Source organism: Hypanus sabinus, chromosome 8 (genome assembly GCF_030144855.1).
Source record: "Hypanus sabinus isolate sHypSab1 chromosome 8, sHypSab1.hap1, whole genome shotgun sequence".
NCBI lineage: Eukaryota > Metazoa > Chordata > Chondrichthyes > Myliobatiformes > Dasyatidae > Hypanus > Hypanus sabinus.
The window spans coordinates 29,230,691-29,244,995 of NC_082713.1; the positions used below are offsets into that span (position 1 = coordinate 29,230,691).

At 40.4% G+C, this 14,305-nt stretch overlaps 1 protein-coding gene across 2 annotated transcripts in view; it reads right to left on the bottom strand.

The window, feature by feature from the left end:
* Positions 1-8,146, bottom strand: part of LOC132398004 (calpain-5-like) — a 223,603-nt gene extending 215,457 nt beyond the window's left edge. For both annotated transcript variants that reach the window (XM_059976880.1, XM_059976881.1), the window contains exons 1-2: positions 8,047-8,146; positions 7,662-7,836 (exon numbers count right to left, since the gene is read on the bottom strand). In XM_059976880.1, the coding sequence (XP_059832863.1) occupies positions 7,662-7,826 (165 nt within the window). In that variant the 5' untranslated portion in view covers positions 7,827-7,836; positions 8,047-8,146. The remainder of the gene's footprint in view (positions 1-7,661; positions 7,837-8,046) is intronic.
* Between the last annotated feature and the right edge of the window lie 6,159 nt (positions 8,147-14,305).

A 14,305-nucleotide genomic window follows, 5' to 3' on the forward strand; every position in this document is an offset into this window, starting at 1 on the left:
AGACCGAGCTGGATCCATGGAGGGTAAACTGCAGTACAAAATGAGAGCGTTTACTTTGTGGGATATCACAATTCTTAAAGATCAATGTCCCCCTAATGACAAAAATCTTGTGCTATGCAATTTTTTGCCCAGTGACAACATGTGCACACTGAATTTTTAAGTGGGAGTAAACCTGAAGCTATTATAAGGATAATAAGCCATTTCACTTTAAATGAACGAGCAGTTCTTTTGCCATTCACGCCCTTTGCTTCTTTGGAATTCAACATAGGGAATCAGTAATTTCTTCAATAAAGACAATATAAATAAGCCTGTTCTAAAATCTGCAGACAAATCATCACAATCTCCTTGTTGTCAACACCACCCGCATCAGAAACCAGAAAAGGAAATGTGATTGTGTATGATTGCGAAATATACTTAACATTCCATTGAGGTGGGGGGGGGGGGGAAGAGAACCTTTTGTGCTCTGTTTAAATTCCTCTGTGTGCTAATAGAAAAAGCTGTATGCACGCACACACCTTAGAGGGTACATTCGTAATGTCAGCCCAGAGCACAAGTCAGTCAACAGACAATTCAGAGCAGAGATAGTCAGAGAAGATAACCATTACACAAAAAAATACATTAGGAAAGAGAAAAAGTCCAAAATCTACAGAAAGTTAGATTGGGGAGTTGGAAGCAAAGACAAAATTATAATCAGCCTTTTAAAAAAAAAACAATGAGAATAGGAATTGTTGCAATTCACTTTGCGGTACTTTGCAATGAACTGAAATGTAAAATGTAACTACTATAACTGTTAATCATTTCACCCAGTGCTAAATTGCATTTTAAATGGTTCAATTTATGCATAGTTATGAACAGAACAATATTGAAATAACAGTTGCAGAACAAGTTGCAGGGCTCAATCTGTATGAACCATATCTGAGAAACTGATCTGCCAGAATTATTATAGCAGAGAATGATATCTTCACTGCAGTTCATAATGAAGCGTTACGTAGGTAAGGAGGCAAAAAGACTGAGTACATTTATAACCAGTCCTACTTATAAAACTTATGGCAGAATTTAATATATGTAACTGCAAAGTTGATTTAATTAACATATGCAAATAGTCAATTGTTCTGATGGCTTATTAGTTTTTTTATTAGGGGAAGAAGTGTCATGCATACAAATACATCTTTAAAACCGGGTAAACACGAGGAAATCTGCAGATGCTGGAAATTCAAACAGCAACACTCACAAAATGCTGGTGGAACGCAGCAGGCCAGGCAGCATCTATAGGGAGATGCGCCGTCGATGTTTCGGGCCGAGACCCTTCGTCGGGACTAACCGAAAGGAAAGATAGTAAATTTGAAAGTAGTGGGGGGAGGGGGAAATGCAAAATGATAGGAGAAGACCGGAGGGGGTGGGATGAAGCTAAGAGCTGGAAAGGTGATTGGTGAAAGTGATACAGAGCTGGAGAAGGGAAAGGATCATGGGACGGGAGGCCTCAGGAGAAAGAAGAGGGGGGGAGCACCAGAGGGAGATGGAGAACAGGCAAACAACTAAATATGTCAGGGCTAGGGTAAGAAGGGGAGGAGGGGCATTAACGGAATTTAGAGAAGTCAGTGTTTGCCTATGTTAGTCAATGTTAGTTGTTTGCCTGTTCTCCATCTCCCTCTGGTGAACATTGACTTCTCTAACTTCCGTTAATGCCCCTCCTCCTCTTCTTACCCCATCCCTGACATATTTGGTTGTTTGCCTGTTCGCCATCTCCCTCTGGTGCTCTCCCCCCCCCTTCTTTCTCCTGAGGCCTCCCGTCCCATGATCCTTTCCCTTCTCCAGCTCTGTATCACTTTCGCCAATCACCTTTCCAGCTCTTAGCTTCATCTCACCCTCTCCAGTCTTCTCTTATCATTTCGCATTTTCCCCTCCCCCCACTACTTTCAAATCCCTTACTATCTTTCCTTTCGGTTAGTCCTGAGGAAGGGTCTCGGCCCGAAACGTTGACAGTGCTTCTCACTATAGATGCTGCCTGGCCTGCTGTGTTCCACCAGCATTTGGTGTTTAAAACCGGGTGTTACATGGAATATTACAGCCCTTTAGCCCGTGATGTGGTTGTACCACTCAGAACTGAGTGAGTTTACTACATTCAGTGTTCTGATATAGGACTAACTCCAAGAGTCTACAAATGACACAAATTGGAATATAGTAAGATGTAGTGATAAGGTACCCATGAAAGCACCGGATTCGAACGCAGTCCCATGTGGTTCACTTGGGTCCTTCAAAGAGGGAAATATGCTATTCCTTTTTAGTTTGAAATGGGCAACTTGAGATCCATAGCAATGTAATTGACTCTCTGAAATGGCCCACATAAACATTCAGCTCTAGGTTAATTTGGGATGGTCTGTAAATTGTGGCTCAGCCACTGACACGAACATTGAAAAAAAAGCATCCACTTCCAAATGACTAGTCAATTAATGACACATGGGATTTAATGAAAAAGTGCATTGATTATCAAACCCCTGAGGTTAAATTGTTTTGTAATTAGGTACAAATAAAACCCTTTAACTGCATCCTAGTACTACCAACACCTGACCTTAAGTTCTCTCAGATTATGCAAACTTGGAGTTAAGTGGAAAGTCACACTTTAGCTTTTGTCCACTCAATATACTGTACCTCTTAAGAGAGTGTAGATTTCCATATCTGGTCAAATTTCTCCAAAATCTATCCACATCCCTCACTGCCTTCCTTTAAATAATATTCAACTGTGTTTAAACCATTTTTTAAAGGACTATAATAAGACATTTCTAGTGCAATAGCATAGTTGAAAACAACACCAGTAAAATCCATAGGAGGAATCTGTGGTCCAGTGCAAAGCAGTTGAGAGAAATTCTGTTAGATCCACATCTCAATTCTTTCCCAACAACCTTGTACTTTTTTTTAAAATCCCCATTCAGGTACTTATATTAATTTTTAAAAGTTATGATTCTAACAGTTTTCTGACCAATCAAATCCAGCCCTGAGGAATTTATTTGGTGAAAATTATTTTTTTCTCTTATCACCTTCAGTGATTCTTTGGTTCTTGCCCGCTTGCCAAAGAGAACACATTTTGTAATATCCTTTATAATTATGAACCCTTTTATCAACTCTCCTCTTAACCATCTTTGGTCAAAAACAAACAACCCAGATTCCTCTTGTATGGAACAACTATAGCTTATTTGATCCATCATCCTCCAAGGCTGTTACATTATCCATAAAAGGGTAGTGGTTAAAATTGGGCAAACTGCTCTATTTCCATCCAAAGCTATATTTCAGTGTGTTTCAAAGTAAAAGCCAGACTTGCATAGCTCAGATTAACCAGAATTTGAACAAATCATTCGAATGTCATTTATTACAGCTGAAATAGACAATAGACAGTAGGTGCAGGAGTAGGCCATTCGGCCCTTCTAGCCAGCACCGCCATTCACTGTGATCATGGCTGATCATATACAATCAGTACCCCGTTCCTGCTCTCTCCCCATATCCCTTGACCCCGCTATCTATAAGAGCTCTATCTAACTCTCTCTTGAGTGCATCCAGAGACTTGGCCTCCACTGTCTTCTGGGGCAGAGCATTCCACATATCCACCACTCTCTGGGTGAAAAAGTTTTTCCGCATCTCTGTTCTAGATAGCCTACTCCTTATTCTTAAGCTGTGGCCTCTAGTTCTGGACTCACCCATCAGCGGGAATGTGCTTCCTGCCTCCAATGTGTCCAATCCCTTAATAATCTTATATGTTTCAAACAGATCCCCTCTCATCCTTCTAAATTCCAGTGTATACAAGCCCAGTCGCTCCAATCTTTCAACATATGACAGTCCCGCCATTCCGGGAATTAACCTTGTGAACCTATGCTGCAATCCCTCAATAGCAAGAATGTCAGATAGTAATCTGCCTTCCTGTTCTTGCCACCAAAGTGGATAACCTCACATTTATCCACATTAAACTGCATCTGCCATACATCTGCCCACTCACCCAACCTGTCCAAGCCACCCTGCATTCTCATAACATCCTCCTGACATTTCACACTGCCACCCAGCTTTGTGTCATCAGCAAATTTGCTAATGTTACTTTTAATCCCTTCATCTAAATCATTAATGTATATTGTAAATAGCTGCGGTCCTAGCACCAAACCTTGTGATACCCCACTGGTCACAGCCTGCCATTCCAAAAGGGACCCGTTAATCACTACTGTTTGTTTCCTGTCAGCCAGCCAATTTTCAATCCATGTCAGTACTCTGCCCCCAATACCATGTGCCCTAACTTTGCTCACTAATCTCCTATGTGGGACTTTATCAAAAGCTTTGTGGAAGTCCAGGTACACTACATCCACTGGCTCTCCCTTGTCTATTTTCATAGTTACATCCTCAAAAAACTCCAGGAGATTAGTCAAGCATGATTTTCCCTTCGTAAATCCATGCTGACTCGGACTGATCCTTCTACTGCTATCCAAATGTGTCATAATTTCCTCTTTTATAATTGACTCCAGCATCTTTCCCACCACTGGCGTCAGGCTAACTGGTCTATAATTCCCTGATTTCTCTCTCCCTCCTTTCTTGAAAAGTGGAACAACATTAGCCACCCTCCAATCAGCAGGAACTGTTCCTGAATCTATAGAACATTGGAAAATGATTACCAATGCATCCATGATTTAGAAATTCTGATCAACCCAGAATACAGGAAGAGGTCAATATCCATATTCACACACACACATAGAAAGCTGTGGAAATATTAGTACAGACCTGCTTGAACAGAAAACTACTGGACTGTCAAATAAAAAACTGGGAAACACAGGATGAGATCGGAGGTGGATATCTTGCAATGAAAGACTCGCCTCTCATTTCTCCAAAGTCTTCCCATCATCTGCACTGCATATCAGAAATAAAATGATGGAAGCGGCTCCCCCAAAACTCAAATAACTTGTCACCAGCCAGAACAAGCTAGCGCTGGATCCTGATACTTTTGCGATCCAAAGGTTCTTCAGAAGTCAAGAGCAAGGCATAAAACTTATTGATCATTTTTATTAAGTGTTAAAAGAGCTAAGAAAAACAAACACCAAGAGAACCAAGAAAGGAAAAAATGAAGGGAAGAAGCAGCTGTGATCTTTTCATACTCAGACTAGAGATAAAACACAATCCCACTGTTAACAGTTAATTTATAATATAGCCAAATTCAAGAAGCGTGCCACAAAAATTTCTAGAAAATAACAAAAGCAACTGTACTACAATATTGGATATTCCACTACTTTATACAGTTGATTATATAAAAGATATAAACAAGCATAGAAATGTTAAACTACAAGAAAAAAATATCACAATTCTACAGTACCAATCCAACATTCTTGGAAAACAACTCAAAGATGCATTTCTTCCATCATTGGAATGTTGAAGCTATGTTGCGCAAACTCCATAAAATATACTGCCTGGGTTAATCTGGTAGGAACCCCCAAAGCAGTGAATTCAACCAGCAATAAATATATGGGGAGCGAAGGAACAGGAACATTACATTCAGGTTTCCTCTCCAACGTTCATACCATCCTGATCACCAATACTTACATAAGAACATAAGAACTTAAGAAGCAAGAGTAGGCCATCTGGCCCATTGAGCCTGCTCCGTCATTCAGCAAGACCATGGCTGATCTGACCGTGGATTCATCTTCACCTATCTGCCTTTCCCCCATAACCCTTAATTCCCCTACTACGCAAAAGTCTATCCAACCTTGTCTTAAATATATTTACTGAGGTAGCCTCCACTGCCTCATTAGGCAGGGAATTACCACCCTCTGGAAAAAGCAGTTCATCCTCAGCTCAGTCCTAAATCTACTCCCCGAACTTTGAGGTTATGTCCTCTAGTTCTAGTCTCACCTATCAGTGCAAACAACTTTTCTGCCTCTCTCTTATCTACCCCTTTCATAGTCTCTCTTCATAGTCTAATCCCCTCATCTCTGGAATCATCTTGGTGAACCACCTTTGCACCACCTCCAAAGCCAGTATATTCTTCCTCAAGTAAGGAATCCAGAACTGCACGCAGTACTGCAGGTGTGGCCTCACCAGTACCCTGTACAGTTGCAGCATAACCTCCCTGCTCTTAAATTGAAACCCTCAAGCAATGAAGACCAACATCTCATTTGCCTTCTTGATAGCCTGCTGCACCTGCAAACCAACTTTTTGTGATTCATACACAAGCACTCCAAAGTTCCTCTGCACTGCAGCATGCTGCAATTTTTTAACCATTTAATTAATAATCTTCTCTTCCATTTTTCCTTCCAAAGTGAATGACCTCACATTTACCAACATTGTACGCCAGCTACCAGACCCTTGCCCCCTCACTTACCCTATCTATATCTCTCTGCAGACTCTCCATATCTTCTGCACAATTTGCTTTTTCACTCAATACAGTATTATAAGGAAACTACGATACACTACACTCGGTCCCCTCTTCCAGATCATGAACAGTTGGAGGCCCAGCAGCACACCACTCACTACTGATTGCCAACCAGAGTAACACCCATGTATCCCAGCTCTCTGCTTTCTATTAGTTAACCAAACCTCTATCCATGCTAATGTATCACCCCCCCATATCTCTGCATCCTTATCTGATGGATAAGTCTTTCATGCAGTGCGTTATCAAACGCCTTCTGGAAATCCAAGTAAACGACATCCATCTGTTCCCTTCTACCCACTGCATTCATTACATCCTTGAAGAACTCCAGTACATTTGTCAAACTTCCTATTCTATGGCTCCTAGGGTCCTTTTATTAAAAGGATAGAGGTGCACCTACAAAATCAGTGGCATATGCAAGAATTGAAACACATGCACTCTCATTTTCAGATTAAAACAAATAAAGGAATACTGTGCATGTGTTTGTAACAGAAAGAACTTTCTTTTTTCAAAGTGCGACTCTTAAATTCTATTGATAAACAAACTTGATTGGTGGTTCTTTAAAGGTCCATCAAAATGTATAAATATATTAAGGAACGGTGTGTGAGGAATGATATTGAGCATTACACACTGTTAAAGCTCCCAATATTTATACATGTTGATACAGTACTACTCACCAAGGCAGGTGATAAACTGTGAAGTTTATATTACAGCAAGTCCGTGTGCATATTGGAATAAATTAATCTTATTTCCTGATCAAAGGGCTTACTGAACTAGCTTAGACAGAAGTTAAAAGCATGGTAACAATTTGCTTGTTTCAGGAATTTATTTGTGTTGTCCCAGCTGAACTTACACTGCTGTTTTTTCAAAGATCCATTCACATCCAGTTATCCCCAGATTTTTAAAATTTTGTACAAGAAAGCTTTGGTGTATCGGTATCACAGACCAAATTTATTCACCGCATGCATGTATTAGAAATTTGCAGCACATGCAACAGAAAACAACAATCAATGATTATAAAGAGCAAAGAATTATATAAAAAGGTTAGAGGTTAAACAACAGATTATGGAATTAAATGTGTATAAATACCAGCACGTACACAATGTAAACCACATCATAAAAATGATATCCAGGACGAAGTTTCTCTGTACATCACAATAAGATCAATATCAGTTTACACTGCATTTTCCACATTGAGCAGCTGCAATGAAAGTATTTCCACATTTATGACAACACTTTGTATCAAATCAGACATTAATTATGTCATTACCTTTGGCCGTTTCCACTCAATTGCTCCTGGAGGAGACCTTGAGTAAAACAGCGACTCGTTTGTTGCAGGAAAGTAAGGATCCTCAAACACTTGGTGGTTTTGTAGGCATTCTGTTTTTAAAGCAGTGTACTGTTGACCTTTGTAAAACTTTATTGATGGAACCATCGTCCACAATCTAAAACAAAAATAGCATCAATGTATGCATAAACTTTATTTATGCACCCAGTGAGTGATAATGCTTGCCAAAGTTTGTGACATGCATACATTTCTCCCACACCCCAACTCTTGTGCTCAATTTTGGCATTCCTGCTGCCATTTATCTGTGTTGCTATGGAAATAATTCAGATTAAAAATCTTTAATGGGGAAGCAAAAAATTGAACTTACCTATGAAGCTGCCTTTTCAAAACTAGGCTGCCAGTTAGTTCTTAACAAACTCTCCAACTATCCTGCAAAGTTCCTTGCATTTTAACCTGCAGGCTTCCAGACTCTACCATCTCTGAAAGCTGAATAGGGAGTTCTCAAAGTCATTGGTGATTCCCCCATTAGCTAGAATTATTTGGTTGAACCACGAAAAAAATCAAATATAAGCAAAGTTCAACACTTTTTATTTCCATTGTAACTCCCTACAAATTCTTTAGCAATTAAGTTAATAATAAAATATTTCTTATTGTACTTACAGTTCATTGCTGTGAAAAATTATTTTTAAGTCACAGTGGAAATAAAGTACAAGTAAGAAAGCTGTGAAGCAATAGTTTTTGATAAATGGCCTTAACTTTAACACCATTTAATTCATTGCAATCAGTTCACTTTACTGTGGAATTTCAATCACGAAAACATTAACTATTAGTGGCGCTGGAGGAGTTTGAAAATGTGGTCTTCAAAGAAAAACATATTCTTGCTGATCAACTTTTTTTTTAACATGTTTTCTTTTGAGCATGGGTTCCAATCTTTTTTCAAATGGCATTTAAGGCATTATATTTCACTTTGAATGGTCATAAACAAAACCAGTGACCCAACCAGATCTCCACACACAAGTATATAGGACAGGTATATAGAAAATCAAATGGGAAAATCCTGATGAATAGACAAACATTTTCAGGAGAAAATCTGAGAAAAACCATCAGGAAGTTCCCTTTGATTGTATATTTTAAATAGAGGGCTGGTTCTATCCAATGTTATGTTCATGTTAGAAAATTAGTATTTTATTTCCACTTAATAGAACTCCTCTCTAAAAATAAATATTCACAAACATCTATTTATGCTTCATCCTTCACATTTCTGTACAAGCATAGCAAAGCACACTATATCCTATGAAGTACCTTTGAAAGTGTAGTGATTATTGTACGATGGAGAAAATGGCAGGTTGATAAACTGGTGACTCACTGATTGCATCTTCCCTTCTCCCGGTGGGATGAGATTCTCTTCTACAATAACCACTAGTACAACTAATCCTAAAAATGCATAATAAAGAAAAGCCTTTACACTATTGTTTAAGTAATTTCTATCTCCTAAAAGAGAAGTAACAAACCTAAGTGAATTTGAATGTGGATTGGAATAAAATAAGTTCTGTCAAAATCATAAAATACAAATGATGATTTTGTCCCTGAACACAAGACCAGTTTTCAAAACATACTTCAACTCTGTGCACCCTTTAAATGTAATAAGATTCATCTGGACATGCATGGAAAATATATTTTGGTTGTTAATAGTTAACTACCTCAATTACTGCATGCACAGAATACACAAAAAATATACCCCTTTAGAGTAACCGTGTGATAGGAAATCACATCACTTCATAAAAATATATTATATTTGGAACTTAATCTGAGAATTATACAAGACCATTCTTCAAATCTGTTAAGTGAAGCACTTTTTATTTATAGCAGACTTGTCTCTTTCTGTTTTATCAATGGATATTTCCCTCCAAGGATTTCTTACTCACTTTTTTTTAAATGAAAATGAAGATGTTAAATCCTATCAGCAACTTTCTGTGTTAAGATCAAGTCTAGTTACTCAAGTCGTTATTCAAAGTCACTCTACTGAAAATTGTGTCTCTTGTTTTGGCCTTCTTTGCCTTACGCAAGCTTAATCGCAACAGCAATATCACATGATTATATATTTTGAGTTCTCTCATTTCTCTGACACTTTTTCAATATGGTCGTTCCTTGATTATTGACTCTTCATTCAAGTTTAGAATTAAAAGGGGAAGAAATAGGATGATTTGGTTTCATGTTCATTAAAGCTTCCAGTTTTCCACACAAGTTTATCATCAAAAGACACAGTTAAAAGCTAGTGACCTTTACCAAAAATTCCCAGTTAGTGGAAACTACGCAGGAGTAACTTTCTTTATTTGAATGTAATTAGTCTGTAGCTTAATACAAAGTCATGTTCCATTTTGTCTGCCAGGTGTTACGCATTAACCAATTGCACTGAGGTTTCTCACTGGCCTAAAGTCAACTGATACAATTATCAATCGGGTCATTTGCTGTTGTGGTTACAATAAATAAAAACATTTCAAATTAATATGTGAAGGAGGTTTTGTTCGCAATTATATATGAAGTGAAGCTATTATTAATAGCTACATATTTCTTGTCTGGTATCGAGTTTCTTTGGGGTTGTGTGAGTAAGCAGATATTTATCATTTTCTGCCCAGGATTGCACCATACTTTAGGAATTTGAGTGAAAGAATTTATGATATTGTGTCACACGCTGCAAAACTTCCTCCAGCTTGGTTAATCGTAACCAGTCAGGGAATTTGTTCTGTGTTACAGGAGTATAATCAAGACATTGAGCCATGTGAGATAAGTGGATAAAAGATTTGCATGCTTCTGATTTACTATAGTTACTAATTGACAAAGTTAATGCTGTACACAAGGCCTATCTTTTAAACTCCATTATGCGGACTAATTTAGCACAATTGACATCATTTTAGTCGTACTTCAACTCTTCCTTTAAAGTTAGGTTTATTATTAAGACACCCCTGTCTTTAATGGGACTCTACATAAATTGGCTGCCGTTGGTGTGTTGAGCTAATTGCTTGCTATTGCTGAATAAATAGTGTAACGGGAACAACACTAGAATTACAGCATACTAATTTGGCTGTAACGCAGTGAACGTGTTCTACTAAATGTAGATTCGTCAGGGTAAGCATGAAGCCCAGCGCTGAATGCAATGCTTCAGCAGAGAATTTGCAAAAATTGGAATAGCATCCATGAACTTGACAGAATGTAGAATCAGTGTCAAGGGATAATAAGAAAGTAAATTAATAAACCCATCATCCAGTGGAGTATTGAACTATTGAGAAGACCGGGTTCAATTCATAATTCATATTTGCCTTAGGATGGTGGAAAATTGATAAAACTGGCATCAGCTTTCATGGGTTAAAACCTATGGAAGCATATTAAAGTATTTATATACGTATTTTGAAGTACATACGGTATGTATTTATCTAATACAAAAGGACATACATTAAAAGTGAGAGGGTGGAAGTTCAAAGGAGATGGGAAGAGCAAGGATTTTTTACACAGAGAGGGATTGGTGCTCAGAATATTCTGCCAGGAGTGATAGTGGAGGCAAATACAACAGACATTTAAGAGACTTTTAGATAGGTACATGATTATGCAGTGAATGGAGACACATAGACCTTGTGCAAGTAGAAGGGACTAGGATAATTGGGTATTTTATTACAGATTTAATGAGTTTTGCCCAATGTCATGAGCCGAAAGGCCTGTTCTTCGGCTCCTCTGTCCTCTTTTCTGTTTTTAATCACTTTTGAGTGATCTTGGTTAAGAAGACCATCAGGTGAGGGCTAGATTTGTTCTGGTTAAGCAGGACATGGTTCCTTTTAACCTATTCTCAGAGATACAGGCTTACCTTTTGTTCACTGGGATACACTGAGACCTCCACATTTTGGCCCAATTAAGCAGCTACCCCCATTAGCTAAAGACTCATGCCAATAGTTTAAAAATGACTAACTGAGTAACAAATTATTTATTTAAATGAGATACAGAACAAATTAGAACACTGCCAATATTACTACAGTACTATACAACTGTGTATTAGTTCCTAATAGTTATCGACAGAGGAATTATCAACAGTACATGCTGCAGTGTTTCTTGATTGACTGTAAGTGAACAAAATCAGAACAGACACCTAGTGCAGATAATGGACTGCCTGAATTGCCTTCCTGAATGAAGTAGAGCCAAATATCACTGCTATTTAAGTTGGTGTCGGTCAGCCCAAATGAAATACATAACATAAGCATGTACAACTGATGCTATTTAAAACACTGTTCACACTCAGCACGGCATACTATCTGATTGCTACATAAGTGCTTGCGACTGATGCTAGTTAGAAACTTGCATCCTCCAAATCATTATTTTCATTGGGTGGTGAACTACATATACCTGTCTGGACACGCCCCTCTGCTGACTGCTCCTGTGGCTCCTCCCACAGATCCCTGTATAAAGACGATTGGGGCACTGCTCCCCCCTCAGTCTTCAACATGGTCATGCCCGTTTTTGCTGTTAATAAAAGCCTATCATTTTGTACTCTACTTCCAGTCTCCCAGAGTTATTGCTAGCGCGTCAATTTTATTAACAGCGATTTTAAAACATGGAATCCATTTTACGACCCAACAAATTGGATATCGACCCTCAATCCCAAGAAGCCGGCAACCCTTTCAAACTCTGTCTAGCAGGCTTCGAATCGTACCTGGAGGAGATTCAAGTGACCGAGCCTGCCACGATGCGCAGAGTTTCCTCTCCAGGGTCAGTCCATGGGTCTACTCGATGATCAGGGACCAACCGAGGTACCAGGGCGCGACGGACGCCCTCAAATGACAATACCTGCAGCCGGTGAACACTGTCTATGCAAGACATCGCTTAGCAACACGGCAGCAGCGGGCAGCAGAGTCGAACACTGAGTTTGTCCGGGCCCTACAGACACTCATGCAGGCCTGTGATTGCAGGTGGCTGACGGCGGAACAGCATGCGGAGCTCCTAGTAAGAGACACCTTCATTACGGGGATCAGGTCAGGGTACGTGCGTAGCGGCTGCTGTAACACGCCGATCTTACCTTACGTTCGGCGATTGAGCTGGCCGACATGCTGGAGGCCGCTCTGCACAACTCTAATGCTCTCCAGGCGTGCAATCTCCCGCCGGCCTCATGGACGCTGCAGATCCAGTAACCCGCTGGCGAATCAACCACAGCTGCTGCCAGTCGCGAGTCAGAGAAGTGTTACTTCTGTGGACTCAAGAAGCACCCCTGAAAATGCTGCCCGGCCCGAGAAGCTACCTGCTTCAGCTGTGCAAAGAAGGGCCACTTCGCCAGGGCCTGTAAGTCCAAAGCGCAAGCGGAGTCGAGCAGCGATGCGTGCGAGGCATGGGGGCAGCCATCTTGGTTGGCACCACCTCGCACCGCCTACGACCCACAGGTGCTTACCAGGCACCCCACCACGCCAGACCAAGACGGCGATTCAACTCTGGCCTCCATGACCCTCGACCACAGCGCTCCACACCAGTTTGCAAGGTCAATGATGGACATCCTGGTGGAGGGGCACAGGACTAGCTGTCTGTTTGACATGGGCAGCACTGAGAGTTTGATTCACCCGGACACGGTGCAACGCTGCGGACTCGTGACACAGCCGGTAAGCCAGAGGGTTGCCATGGCTTCTGGGTCGCATACAACAGACATCCAGGGGGGATGTGTAGTGTCACTAGTGGTGCAAAGCACAGAATATCAGGACTTTATCTTACTGGTCATGCCTCAACTGTGTGCCCCTGTGCTATTGGGGCTCGACTTCCAGAGCCACCTGAAAAGTGTGACAATGGAGTATGACAGGCCCCTCCCACCAAACACAGTCAGAAATCCCCAGTTCTGTGGAAATTTGTCACATACCCCACTACTGACCACACACACGCACACCGATCCGCACATCCCACCCATCACCATGCCAACAGCCACACTACGAACACCACTTGCAGCCTCTCCACCCTCAAGATCCCTCCCCCACGGCTGTTCACCAACCTGACCCCCAACTGTTGTTACGAACCCCGTAACTGGGTGTCTTACCAGCAAAGATAGGAGTAGCCATTGAAGTCTGATGATACTATTTTTAACAGTATTATTAGTAAAAATACACAAAAATAATATCAATGCAAATATACAGATAATATACGTCATCAATACTAAACCTAAAAGTGCGGGTATAATAATAATCAATAAGAAATAAGCTCTATCGTTGTCTAGGGGATAATGAATTGTCCAATGGAAATATAAAGTTCATACAGGCTGCAGTCATTGTTGATCACTGTGTTGCAATTGTTGGAGAGAGAGAGAGAGAAAGAGAAAAACTTGCCGACTTTCCTTGTATGATCTTGATCCGTATCCATCCTTTAGCTAGACCGTTCCGTGGAGGACTCGTCACCCAGGCAAGGGTGGACACACACACAAGCCCCCACTGGTCTCGTAGCATCTCTCCTGGTGTGTCTGAGGGGTGTTCCCCAGACCCTACTTTTATCCTCACTCATGGGGTTTCAGGTGTCAATCAGGTTGGGATGATGCAATCCCTCAACCAGACCACTCTGGTTGCCCCCTGAGGGGTTTCAATGAATAGTACAGTACTCAATACACAATTCCTCCT